The sequence below is a fragment of the Rana temporaria genome, chromosome 1 (genome assembly GCF_905171775.1).
Source record: "Rana temporaria chromosome 1, aRanTem1.1, whole genome shotgun sequence".
NCBI classification, from domain to species: domain Eukaryota; kingdom Metazoa; phylum Chordata; class Amphibia; order Anura; family Ranidae; genus Rana; species Rana temporaria.
This window is the reverse complement of record NC_053489.1, coordinates 249,516,932-249,531,310: the sequence shown is the minus strand read 5'-3', so window position 1 is coordinate 249,531,310 and position 14,379 is coordinate 249,516,932. Positions and strand designations below refer to the sequence as shown.

General features: G+C 41.3%; 1 protein-coding gene across 1 annotated transcript in view; it reads right to left on the bottom strand.

Moving 5' to 3' along the window:
* Positions 1-13,641, bottom strand: part of LOC120940516 (purine nucleoside phosphorylase-like) — a 48,848-nt gene extending 35,207 nt beyond the window's left edge. The window contains exon 1 of the mRNA XM_040353438.1: positions 13,535-13,641. Within this exon, the coding sequence (XP_040209372.1) occupies positions 13,535-13,560 (26 nt within the window). The 5' untranslated portion in view covers positions 13,561-13,641. The remainder of the gene's footprint in view (positions 1-13,534) is intronic.
* Between the last annotated feature and the right edge of the window lie 738 nt (positions 13,642-14,379).

Here is a 14,379-nt window from a genome sequence, read left to right as displayed (position 1 = left end):
CATATATATATATATAGATAGATAGATAGATAGATAGATAGATAGATAGATAGATAGATAGATAGATAGATAGATAGATAGATAGATAGAGATATATCTATGTATATATTTATATATATAGGGTTTCTCACTCTTTTTTCTAAATGCTTTTACATGCAGGCATGAGCAATCCAAACATAAAGATTGTTTAAACAACTTATACACTACTAGCCCAGCCTCCTAGTTGGTTGTCTTTGATCGGCTGAAGCCTACTCAGTACTAAATCTACCCTGATCAAACATGTTCACTGGCATTTGTATATGTTTAGCTTCTCACACAGTTCAGATAAACTGTGCTCATCCCAAGGCCAATCTAAAGCTGCAGAAGGACACAGAAGTGTATTTTAAAATGTTTCACTTGTGTATTGCCTAAAAAATATGTACACCACCCAAACAGATATTGAATCTTTAGAAGGCTTGAGTAAGATAGCGTAATGGAGGGTTATAACCCCTGTCAGTTTTTTTTCCGCTCATTTGTGTCCCATTGGGTAGATTTCTCTTTACTTCCTGTTACATAGCCAAACAGGAAGTGAAAGGAGATCACTCTAAAGTGAGGGAATACATGATAGCCACCAGGATCACCAGAACTGATGTCACCCATTGAAAGATTTCACCTCTATTCCTTTTTTGGTGATAACCCACATTTAGGGACTTTCTTTCAACAGGTGTGCTAATCCCTTTCAGTTTTAGTTGTACTTTTACACATTACAAGGCAGCACAAGGGGCAGTATGATGCAGCAACTAAAAGCAACCATTGAGATTTACCATCATGTGGTGCTTTACATAGCTCCCAATCCCTATCCCTGATTTTGAAGTATTGTCCCCAATTATGTACAAAATCTTCTTTCCCCTTTCTCCTCCTTATTTGTCCCTCATTTTGGTCTGATCTATATAGTTGTATATAAAATGCAAATTTATCTTCAAAAAAGTGTTTCCCAAGTGCTAAATTGCTGCATTTGTAAATTTCAAAAGCCAGTATAAAGGTATATTAGTGGTAAAAAAAAAAAAAAGCACTTGTGGGTTTAACTAATCATTTAGTTTTTGTATAATTCTTCTTTAAGGGGGCGTGGCAGGGGGTGTGTCCGATGCCTACATACTTTTGCTAATAGGTGTCCCTCATTCCCATCTCGAAAAGATGGGAGGCATGCTTTATCTATCCAGTTAAAAGTCGCATTTCATTAGCTGCATAAATATCAAATTTTCATTTAAAAAAAAATATTTGCAGGGTCTGAAATGACCACCTAACTGCCAGGACTGGGTTTACAAGACAATACATTTGTCCACTATCTTTTCAGCCTCAGAATCGCACCCAGCCATTGTAGCACAGTAGATGTAGTTTAAAATGAGCTGATCTGGAGGATTCAATAGGCAACAGGAGCACCATTGCTACTGTCAAGTTCTTCACTACTGAAGAACTTTTACAATATTTACTAAAAACTAACAGTTTGAATGTGGTCCCAGTTCAATGTACTTTAAAGGAGAAGTAGGTCCAAAGATTTTAAGCCCTACTTCTCTTGTGGGTCACAGGAGTACACTTCGTTCTGTACTTCTGTGACTCAGATTCAGCTGACAGTGGGCTAAAGTCCGCTGTCATCTCATGTCATAAAGCCAGTCCAGGCTCTGCAGGGATCCCGATAATAACGTCGGGATCTGCCCACATGCTTGATCGGCAACTGGCTCAGTCTCACAGTGTGCCGCTGGGAGACTGAGCCAGCTGCTTCAACTCCCTCCACGGCCTGGCACTCCAGTGAGCGCTGGAGGTCCAGAGCAGAAAGACGGTGACTGAAGTGAAAATCATTGCTCTGTGTTTAGAGCGTACCCGAGATCTGAGCAATCAGCAGTTTTTGATCACTCAGTTCTTGGTGTAGAGGCAGCTAGTGACAGATGCTGCATTTTTTTTTTACATTTCACACTTCTCCAGCTAGCACAAAAAAAGAGAAGCTGATGAGAGAATAAAGAGAAGCTAATGGCTGGTAATTGCCTCATTTGCATATTTTGATGCAAATATACTGGTTTACCTAATCCTCTTGATGAGAAATTGTAGATATTTGCACACAACTGCTGCAACGAGTATATTGAAATTCTAGGGTCACATGACTTTGTGAAATTGTAAAAGTAATATGTCCACATCTTCTGCGTCATTTGTGTGCATGCAGATTACAAAATCTTTTTAGAACATATGTCAGTAGCTCAGTTTCCTAACAGGATTTCAGTAATACCATTGGGAAATTTGTCTAGAAAAATGATTTCCTTCTATAAGATTTAACTGCTCACGTACAGCTGTTATCTTTATAAGGCAGAACAGTAGTAATATTGTTAGGAATGTCACAAATCTTCTATTTTGTTTCTTATCCATAAAGTCTGCCAATAGATAATGATATCAGACAACCTTTAGGGTCATCCCACATCAGAACGCATTGTGGCAACGGCGTGTTCTGTGCGCATTTCCCACATCATACTCAAACACATTGCCTTTGCTGTGGGTGCCAATGCAATGTTAATGGCAGCCCTAATGCACATATAGCATGTTTGCACCAACTGCACCATGCGATTTGGTGCGGCACGTTTGTTAAAAGTAGTGCATGCGCTACTTTGTTCACATTTTGGTGCGATTTCAGCCCATTCAAATGAATGTGCTGTAAAATCACACCACATGGGGACAGGTAGGAGCCATACAGCAATGTTGCATGCTTTCTTTTGCAATCCCGGTGTGAACCGACCCCATGCTGTACGATTTTCCAGCCTATTTATTTGAATGTGCTGAAATCGCACTGGTATGCAGAAAAAAAATAGTGCATGCACTACTTTTAAAAAACATGCTGCACCAAATCCCATAGTACTGTGCATGATGAACATTTCTGGACAACTGGCAATTCTGATACCACATTTTACAAGACTATAAACATACAAGTGGAAAGAAAAAATGCAGCGCCAAAAATATTAAAGTTAAATGAGTGATCCACCTGTCAAGGTGGTTCTAAAACTCTAAGTGACTTGTGGGATGGATCTCACATCCACTCCCTGATCTAGATACAAAAAGCACTGTGCCAAAAAGAGAGATCAAATATTAGCAAAGTAGCTGTGTAAATAGAAATATTGTGAATCAAAACAATGAAGTGAAGAAAAAAAATCAATGCAATCGAATGAATCTTATGCGGAGAACAAATGCAGCCAAAGAGTCCAGTCCCATGTGTGCATAAAGATGGTCTTGTTACAATCGCATGTATGCATAAAGGTGCTTAATTCCCTCTGTCAGACCCATCAAATCTCCAGGCAGGTATTCCTTGGCATATAAGTAAGGTTAAAATACTCTTACCGGATGATGTTGACCCACAGCTCACCGTACGGTGGGTGGATCCCAAAGGCCTGATGGGCCAAACGCCCTCCTTGGACACCGGCGTGGATATGACTCCTTGAGTTGATGTACCAGGTGAGCTCCAGAGGTATGCTGGTAAGGATGGCCAAAGGAAATTCCAATGGGATGGTATGGGGGGGAATGCTCCAAAAATCTCCAATGTCAGAAGGAGAAAAAACAGAGGAAACTCCTCCTCATGGTGTAAAAACGTTTTAATTTAAAAATCACAAAAAATTAAAAACAAAACATATTGCACTTCAAAAAGTTCAAAGCATGAAATACAAATGGGTAAATAGAAAAAAGTCCCAGCACACAACGCCACAACTCCATGGAAAAAAAAAACCACAACACAGAGTGACCGGGTCTAACGTGCAGTAAATGCTGAGAGTCCAATAGGCCCGACCGGTTTCGTCTCCACAGACTTCAACTGGGGCATGAAACTGGACTCAAACATTTCTGCACACTTTAAATAACCCCCATAACATCCACATGTGACCGCATCGCTCCATACATTGCCTGACCAGCGTGCGTTCCACTGCATCTCATTTCCGCTGGGAAATGCGTTCCAAATACCGGAAGTAATGTCAGGACGAGTACCCATAGGGGCCAAAAAGGATCGCCCAATCTCCAATACCTCCTCCCATCGTTCGCCCATCCACCAACTGTTGTCAGGGGGCGGGAAGGTCTGCCTCGCTCTGCGTCCACTAGGCTATGCTTGAAGGGGGAGGACACACCAGCGTTGTACTCCGGCCCTGCCTCTCCCATCAGCAGTGACGCGGCGACGAATGAAACGCAAAAGACGCCGCCGGCGTGCGCGTCACGAGACGTCACTGCAGGATGACGTCATGCGTTCCATCTATTGCAGGCCGGGAATCATCAGTTTGAAGGGCTCAGGGAGCAATGGGATTGTTAAACTTCTTGAATGTGTAAATTACACACAAGTTAAAACTTGCTATGGAACACCCCCCATACTCCAAGGTCCCAAAAAGTAGAAAGGGACCAATTAGCCTCATATAGTGAAAAGGCAGCTAGACAGCTCACCGTTCCACACATATTCATGGGATAACTTGGAAACACAAAAAAAACATATATACAAATAAACAATGGCATCATATGTGAAAACGGGTCCCATGTGGATGTCTGGGCCAAAGACAGAATTAAACATGTTTTCCCCATCCCAATGGGATATTAAAATTACCAGAGGGAGGAAAAAAGCAGCAAAAATTCTAAATCAAGTATGCAAATTAGATTAGGATTGGTTGATAAATGAGTTAACATCCCATTCTACATTGAGGCCGTAAGGCGTATAACATTTTAATTGATAGATCCAAAATACTTCTAGTCTGGAAACACGTCGCTGCGTCACTGCTGATGGGAGAGGCAGGGCCGGAGTACAACGCTGGTGTGTCCTCCCCCTTCAAGCATAGCCTAGTGGACGCAGAGCGAGGCAGACCTTCCCGCCCCCTGACAACAGTTGGTGGATGGGCGAACGATGGGAGGAGGTATTGGAGATTGGGCAAACCTTTTTGGCCCCTATGGGTACTCGTCCTGACATTACTTCCGGTATTTGGAACGCATTTCCCAGCGGAAATGAGATGCAGTGGAACGCACGCTGGTCAGGCAATGTATGGAGCGATGCGGTCACATGTGGATGTTATGGGGGTTATTTAAAGTGTGCAGAAATGTTTGAGTCAAGTTTCATGCCCCAGTTGAAGTCTGTGGAGACGAAACCGGTCGGGCCTATTGGACTCTCAGCATTTACTGCACGTTAGACCCAGTCACTCTGTGTTGTGGTTTTTTTTGCATGGAGTTGTGGCGTTGTGTGCTGGGACTTTTTTCTATTTACCCATTTGTATTTCATGCTTTGAACTTTTTGAAGTGCAATATGTTTTGTTTTTATTTTTTTTGTGATTTTTAAATTAAAACGTTTTTACACCATGAGGAGGTGTTTCCTCTGTTTTTTCTCCTTCTGACATTGGAGATTTTTGGAGCATTCCCCCCATACCATCCCATTGGAATTTCCTTTGGCCATCCTTACCAGCATACCTCTGGAGCTCACCTGGTACATCAACTCAAGGAGTCATATCCATGCCGGTGTCCAAGGAGGGCGTTTGGCCCATACAAGCCTTTGGGATCCACCCACCGTACGGTGAGCTGTGGGTCAACATCATCCGGTAAGAGTATTTTAACCTTACTTATATGCCAAGGAATACCTGCCTGGAGATTTGATGGGTCTGACAGAGGGAATTAAGCACCTTTATGCATACATGCGATTGTAACAAGACCATCCTTATGCACACGTGGGACTGGACTCTTTGGCTGCATTTGTTCTCAGCATAAGATTAATTTGATTGCATTGATTGTTTTTCTTCACTTCATTGTTTTGATTCACAATATTTCTATTTACACAGCTACTTTGCTAATATTTGATCTCTCTTTTTGGCACAGTGCTTTTTGTATCTAGATCAGGGAGTGGATGTGAGATCCATCCCACAAGTCACTTAGAGTTTTAGAACCACCTTGACAGGTGGATCACTCATTTAACTTTAATATTTTTGGCGCTGCATTTTTTCTTTCCACTTTTTGTCCTTTATCCATTGGTGTGTTGGCTGCCTTAAGTATTACTAATCACTAATTTTTCATATATTTATTAATCACTCCACATTGTAATAGTTTAGCGCAATATATTGTATATATAAACATACAAGGGGGGATTAATAAAGATTGGGACACGGAGGAAAATGTGTCAATTTCCATATGCACACTTTAAGTGATGTTAAAAGCTTTTTTTTTTATAACAATCATGTTATACTTTACTGCTCTGTGTAATGGTTTTGCACAGAGCAGCCCTGAAACCCCCCTTTCTCAGGTCCCCCGCTCGTGCTCTTGGCCCCTCCCTCCTGCCAAGTGTCCCCAGAGCAAGCAGCTTGCAATGGGGACACTGAAGCAGGCTTGTTTCCAAGTGTCCATTCACACACACACAGAGATGTTTCTCTGCCCGCCCTCTCTCCTCATTGGTTGTTATTGACAGGAGCAACAGGCAATGGCTCTTGCTGCTGTCTTAGCCAATGAGGAGTGAGATTCCCTAGATATTTTAATAATTTGTTGCATCCATACACATCCACTTCTCTCCTCCTGCAGTGCTACCTTCCTCACTACAGTATTTACATTACTGTGCTAACAGTGGATATTTTACAAGGTATTCGGGCCGTTTCACATTGCTGCTCTGCAGTTTGGCTGCAGCGCAGGTGTACCCAAGGTTTTCACACAGGTTACTCGTGGATTCCTATAGAATTTCTATTATGTCCTTAATTTTTGGCACACTTTCTGAAAGAGCACCAAAAGACCTGCAAGCTGCATCTTTGGTGTGCTTTCAGAAAATGCACCAAAAACGCCGGACATCATAGAAAGTCTAGGGGAAAACGCAGGTAACCTACACAAAAACAGCCAAATCATAGAGCAGCAGTGTGAAGCAGCCCTGAATTGGATTTTTTTGGCGCATGCTATCGGTCATTAATAATTAGTATTTCATATCACGTTTAACATGATTTGGCATGCTGGCACAACAATAAATACAACCTGTGTAATAGTATTGTTGATTTGTCACACAATTACCTGATAAGTACATAGCTCCTAACTGTCCCTGATTTCAAGGGACTGTCCCTGATTTGAGCATAGCATACTAGCTCATACTAGCTCATTATGTAATCTGTCACGTCAGATCGAAGCCCCCGCAGCTGTCCTCGTTCACCGCTTGGTCGGCCGACATCTCTCCCGGCTGTTACTTTTGGGTATCGTGGCTATGACACTGTGATTGGCCGGAGCCGCGATGATGTCACTCATGCGCATTCACGCGGGAGCCACCAGTCACAGGACAGCCTTCATTCGGAATGGCACAATAGGCGTTGCTAAAGTGCGCCTGCACCGTTGTCTATGGTGCATGCGCCGTAGACATCTATAAATATCTCCTAACCTAAACCGTGGAGGTTTAGGAGATATTTCAAGCACCTACAGGTAAGCCTTAATCTAGGCTTACCTGTAGGTTAAAGTGTTGTAAAGGGTTTACAACCACTTTAGAAGCCAATATAAAGGAATAGTATTGGTAAAAAAAAGCCCTTGTTTTAATTGACCTTTTTTTTGGTAGTTCTCCTTTAAGGGTGTGTGGCAGGGGATGTGCCCTATGCCTACATACTTTTGCTAGTAGTTGTCCATCTCAAAATGTTGGGAGGTGTGTACGTACAATAAAAAATAATGTATTTCAATTTGTTAAACCATCTTCCTAACAGTCTACACAAACTGTATTACAGTGTTAAGAATATTGTATACTAATTAGCTCCAGCTTCTTGGACAGCAGCGCCTAACCAATTATTTTCAACAAGTTGTCTTACCCCTGTCATTGAAGAGCATACAATTCTAGACTACAAGGAACAGAAAATCATGATCTGACTTTCACCTATCTCTAATCAGACACAAGGATACCCCTATATAATTCCCTTATGTAAGCATGATGAGACTTCCACCTCTCTCTAATCAGACACAAGGGAACCCCTATATAATTCCCTTATGTAAGCATGATCTGACTTCCACCTCTCTCTAATCAGACACAAGGGAACCCCTATATAATTCCCTTATGTAAGCATGATCTGACTTCCACCTATCTCTAATCCGATACAAGGGAACCCCTAAATAATTCCCTTATGCAAGCATGATCTGACTTTCACCTATCTCTAATCAGACACAAGGATACCCCTATATAATTCCCTTATGTAAGCATGATGAGACTTCCACCTCTCTCTAATCAGACACAAGGGAACCCCTATATAATTCCCTTATGTAAGCATGATCTGACTTCCACCTCTCTCTAATCAGACACAAGGGAACCCCTATATAATTCCCTTATGTAAGCATGATCTGACTTCCACCTATCTCTAATCCGATACAAGGGAACCCCTAAATAATTCCCTTATGCAAGCATGATCTGACTTTCACCTATCTCTAATCAGACACAAGGATACCCCTATATAATTCCCTTATGTAAGCATGATGAGACTTCCACCTCTCTCTAATCAGACACAAGGGAACCTATATAATTCCCTTATGTAAGCATGATCTGGCTTCCACCTATCTCTAATCCGATACAAGGGAACCCCTAAATAATTCCCTTATGCAAGCATGATCTGACTTTCACCTATCTCTAATCAGACACAAGGATACCCCTATATAATTCCCTTATGTAAGCATGATGAGACTTCCACCTCTCTCTAATCAGACACAAGGGAACCTATATAATTCCCTTATGTAAGCATGATCTGACTTTCACCTATCTCTAATCAGACACAAGGATACCCCTATATAATTCCCTTATGTAAGCATGATGAGACTTCCACCTCTCTCTAATCAGACACAAGGGAACCTATATAATTCCCTTATGTAAGCATGATCTGACTTCCACCTCTCTCTAATCCGATACAAGGGAACCCCTATATAATTCCCTTATGTAAGCATGATCTGACTTCCACCTCTCTCTAATCAGACACACGGGAACCCCTATATAATTCACTTATGTAAGAATGCTCTGACTTTCACCCTTTCTAGCTTCATGAATAAATCAGATACAGGAGAACCCAGTGATCCCACTTTCATCCATCTCTTATCATATATAAAGTAACCCCCATATAATTCCCTTATGTAAGGATTATTTGACTTTCATCTATTTCTCATTCCATAAAAACCTGATACATAAGAACACACATACAATTGCCTTATGTAATCATGGTATGCCTTTCAATTATTTCTTATCCCATGCGGAAATCAGATCCCCTATATAATTCCCCTATGTAAGGTGATCTGATTTAAATTAATTTCTCATCAGATGTAAAGGAACCCCTATACATTTATGTAACGTAAGCATGATCTGACTTACACGCATATCTAACCCCATGAAGAAATCAGATACATGAGAACCCCTATACATTTCCCTTATGTAAGGTGATCTGACTTTTTCTCATGTTTCATCCCATGAAGGAATCAGATATAAAGGAACCCCTATATATTTCCCTTATGTAAAGTAATCTGGTTTCACCCATTTCTAATCATATATAAAGGAACCCCTATATATTTCCTTTATGTAAAGTAATCTGGCTTCATCCCTTTCTAATCATATATAAAGGAACTATATATATATATTTCCCTTGTGTAAGTATTATCCGTTTCTCATTGCATACAAGAATCAGATACATGGGGACGCCTATACATTCCACTTTGGTAAGCATGGTATGCCTTTCACCCATTTCTAATTCCATGGGGAAATCAGATCCCCTATATAATTGCCTTATGTAAGGTGATCTGAGTTTTATCAGATATAAAGGAACCCCTATACATTTATGATCTAACTTTCACCCATGTGTAATCCCATGAAGGGATCAGGTGATCTCTCTTCTGATCTCTTCTCTAAGCAATGTAAGTCATCCAGCCAGTTTCTGGCATGGGTCACACACCTCCTCCATACCCCCACCTCTCCTCCTCTACAATGACACACAGTGATGGCCCTGGGCTCATCTGGAAATCTGCCTACAACCGGTTTTCTGGTATATTGTACAGGATCTACCCTGCTCTCATCATATAGGAACATTATTGTACAGGGTCTACCCTGCTCTCATCATATAGGAACATTATTGTACAGGATCTACCCTGCTCTCATCATATAGGAACATTATTGTACAGGATCTACCCTGCTTCCATCATATAGGAACATTATTGTACAGGATCTACCCTGCTCTCATCATATAGGAACATTATTGTACAGGATCTACCCTTCTCTCATCATATAGGAACATTATTGTACAGGGTCTACCCTGCTCTCATCATATAGGAACATTATTGTACAGGATCTACCCTGCTTCCATCATATAGGAACATTATTGTACAGGGTCTACCCTGCTTCCATCATATAGGAACATTATTGTACAGGGTCTACCCTGCTCTCATCATATAGGAACATTATTGTACAGGATCTACCCTGCTCTCATCATATAGGAACATTATTGTACAGGGTCTACCCTGCTTCCATCATATAGGAACATTATTGTACAGGGTCTACCCTGCTCTCATCATATAGGAACATTATTGTACAGGGTCTACCCTGCTCTCATCATATAGGAACATTATTGTACAGGGTCTACCCTGCTCTCATCATATAGGAACATTATTGTACAGGATCTACCCTTCTCTCATCATATAGGAACATTATTGTACAGGGTCTACCCTGCTTCCATCATATAGGAACATTATTGTACAGGGTCTACCCTGCTCTCATCATATAGGAACATTATTGTACAGGGTCTACCCTGCTCTCATCATATAGGAACATTATTGTACAGGATCTACCCTTCTCTCATCATATAGGAACATTATTGTACAGGGTCTACCCTGCTTCCATCATATAGGAACATTATTGTACAGGGTCTACCCTGCTTCCATCATATAGGAACATTATTGTACAGGGTCTACCCTGCTTCCATCATATAGGAACATTATTGTACAGGGTCTACCCTGCTTCCATCATATAGGAACATTATTGTACAGGGTCTACCCTGCTTCCATCATATAGGAACATTATTGTACAGGGTCTACCCTGCTCTCATCATATAGGAACATTATTGTACAGGGTCTGCCCTGCTCTCATCATATAGGAACATTATTGTACAGGGTCTACCCTGCTTCCATCATATAGGAACATTATTGTACAGGGTCTACCCTGCTCTCATCATATAGGAACATTATTGTACAGGGTCTGCCCTGCTCTCATCATATAGGAACATTATTGTACAGGGTCTACCCTGCTTCCATCATATAGGAACATTATTGTACAGGGTCTACCCTGCTTCCATCATATAGGAACATTATTGTACAGGGTCTACCCTGCTTCCATCATATAGGAACATTATTGTACAGGGTCTACCCTGCTTCCATCATATAGGAACATTATTGTACAGGGTCTACCCTGCTTCCATCATATAGGAACATTATTGTACAGGGTCTACCCTGCTCTCATCATATAGGAACATTATTGTACAGGGTCTACCCTGCTTACATCATATAGGAACATTATTGTACAGGGTCTACCCTGCTCTCATCATATAGGAACATTATTGTACAGGATCTACCCTGCTCTCATCATATAGGAACATTATTGTACAGGATCTACCCTGCTTACATCATATAGGAACATTATTGTACAGGATCTACCCTTCTCTCATCATATAGGAACATTATTGTACAGGGTCTACCCTGCTTCCATCATATAGGAACATTATTGTACAGGGTCTACCCTGCTCTCATCATATAGGAACATTATTGTACAGGGTCTGCCCTGCTCTCATCATATAGGAACATTATTGTACAGGGTCTACCCTGCTTCCATCATATAGGAACATTATTGTACAGGGTCTACCCTGCTTCCATCATATAGGAACATTATTGTACAGGGTCTACCCTGCTTCCATCATATAGGAACATTATTGTACAGGGTCTACCCTGCTTCCATCATATAGGAACATTATTGTACAGGATCTACCCTGCTCTCATCATATAGGAACATTATTGTACAGGATCTACCCTGCTTTCATCATATAGGAACATTATTGTACAGGATCTACCCTGCTCTCATCATATAGTAACATTATTGTACAGGATCTACCCTGCTCTCATCATATAGGAACATTATTGTACAGGATCTACCCTGCTTTCATCATATAGGAACATTATTGTACAGGATCTACCCTGCTTACATCATATAGGAACATTATTGTACAGGGTCTACCCTGCTCTCATCATATAGGAACATTATTGTACAGGATCTACCCTGCTTCCATCATATAGGAACATCATTGTACAGGATCTACCCTGCTTTCATCATATAGGAACATTATTGTACAGGATCTACCCTGCTTTCATCATATAGGAACATTATTGTACAGGATCTACCCTGCTTACATCATATAGGAACATTATTGTACAGGGTCTACCCTGCTTCCATCATATAGGAACATTATTGTACAGGGTCTACCCTGCTTCCATCATATAGGAACATTATTGTACAGGGTCTACCCTGCTTCCATCATATAGGAACATTATTGTACAGGGTCTACCCTGCTCTCATCATATAGGAACATTATTGTACAGGATCTACCCTGCTTACATCATATAGGAACATCATTGTACAGGGTCTACCCTGCTTCCATCATATAGGAACATTATTGTACAGGGTCTACCCTGCTTTCATCATATAGGAACATTATTGTACAGGATCTACCCTGCTTCCATCATATAGGAACATTATTGTACAGGGTCTACCCTGCTTTCATCATATAGGAACATTATTGTACAGGATCTACCCTGCTTCCATCATATAGGAACATTATTGTACAGGGTCTACCCTGCTCTCATCATATAGGAACATTATTGTACAGGGTCTACCCTGCTTTCATCAGATAGGAACATTATTGTACAGGATCTACCCTGCTCTCATCATATAGGAACATTATTGTACAGGATCTACCCTGCTTCCATCATATAGGAACATTATTGTACAGGATCTACCCTGCTTACATCATATAGGAACATTATTGTACAGGATCTACCCTGCTTTCATCAGATAGGAACATTATTGTACAGGATCTACCCTGCTCTCATCATATAGGAACATTATTGTACAGGATCTACCCTGCTTACATCATATAGGAACATTATTGTACAGGATCTACCCTGCTTACATCATATAGGAACATCATTGTACAGGATCTACCCTGCTTCCATCAGATAGGAACCTTTGAAGAAATCAGACCCAGAGGTGTGAAGAGGCATAATAAAGTGATTGATGATGAGTGTGAATGAGTCCATCCTCCCTCCTCTCTGCCCCTGCTGGGTTCTAGGAACCCCCCCCCCCCTTCCCCCTCCCCATTTACTACTATAAGGACAAAGCAGCCTCTGTGTGCTCTCCTCCACCATGACATATCAGTCTCCTCCATCCTAATCAACCTGTTACACATCATCATCATGACCTGGACTGGAAAATAGGCTTGCTGTCTCCTATGATCTACTATCAGGTTACTAGTGTCAGCCACCCTTCCCTTGTACTTACCTGTGCTCCTCTCCGCAGTGTGCCATGGTAGATCAGTGTGAGGATGAATGGATGATGCTCGGCAAGTCCTCCTCGGTATGTGGCTGGGATTTGTCACGTATTGCTGTGCATCTACCTGATTGATGTCACAGATGACCTCATTGGAGGCAAGTCTATGGGTGACCAATGGGGAGAGTCCCTGTAATGAGGATGCTGCTGACTAAGGAGGGTTCTATGGACGAGGATGTGTGACTGCAGATCGCACACACACACAGGGAAGGAGAAGTGTATGTCACATCGGATCAGATCACATCACATCTCCATCCTCACATGTTATATTCAGCAAGAGATCCATGGAGAGAACTGACCAATGACAAGGACTCACAGAACATAGATCCATCAATAAAATCACCCTGGGCTCATTCATATGCAAGGCAAATGTGTGTTTTGTTTTTAAATAAACCCTCATCTATATGCAAGGCAAACATTAGATTTTTTACCCATTAATCACCCATATGCCAGGCAACTTTGTATTTTTTTTTTTCACTTTACCCTTTAGTTGTCCATATTCCAGACAATCTTTAGTCATCCATATTCAAGGCAATATGTTATTTTGTCTTACATATAGATGACTAAAGGGTTAATAGCAAATACGATTTTGTCTGGCATATGGTTAACTATAAGAGTAAAAATAAGTTTGTCTGCCCTATGGATAACTGAAAGGCTAATAAAACATAACATTTTGGGGCAGATCCTCAAAGATCTGCACCGGCGCAGAGTATCTGAGATACGCTACGCCGCCATAACTTACCTGGCTTTGGTTTGAATCCAGAAAGAATTTGTGCCGTAAGTTACGGCGGCGTAGT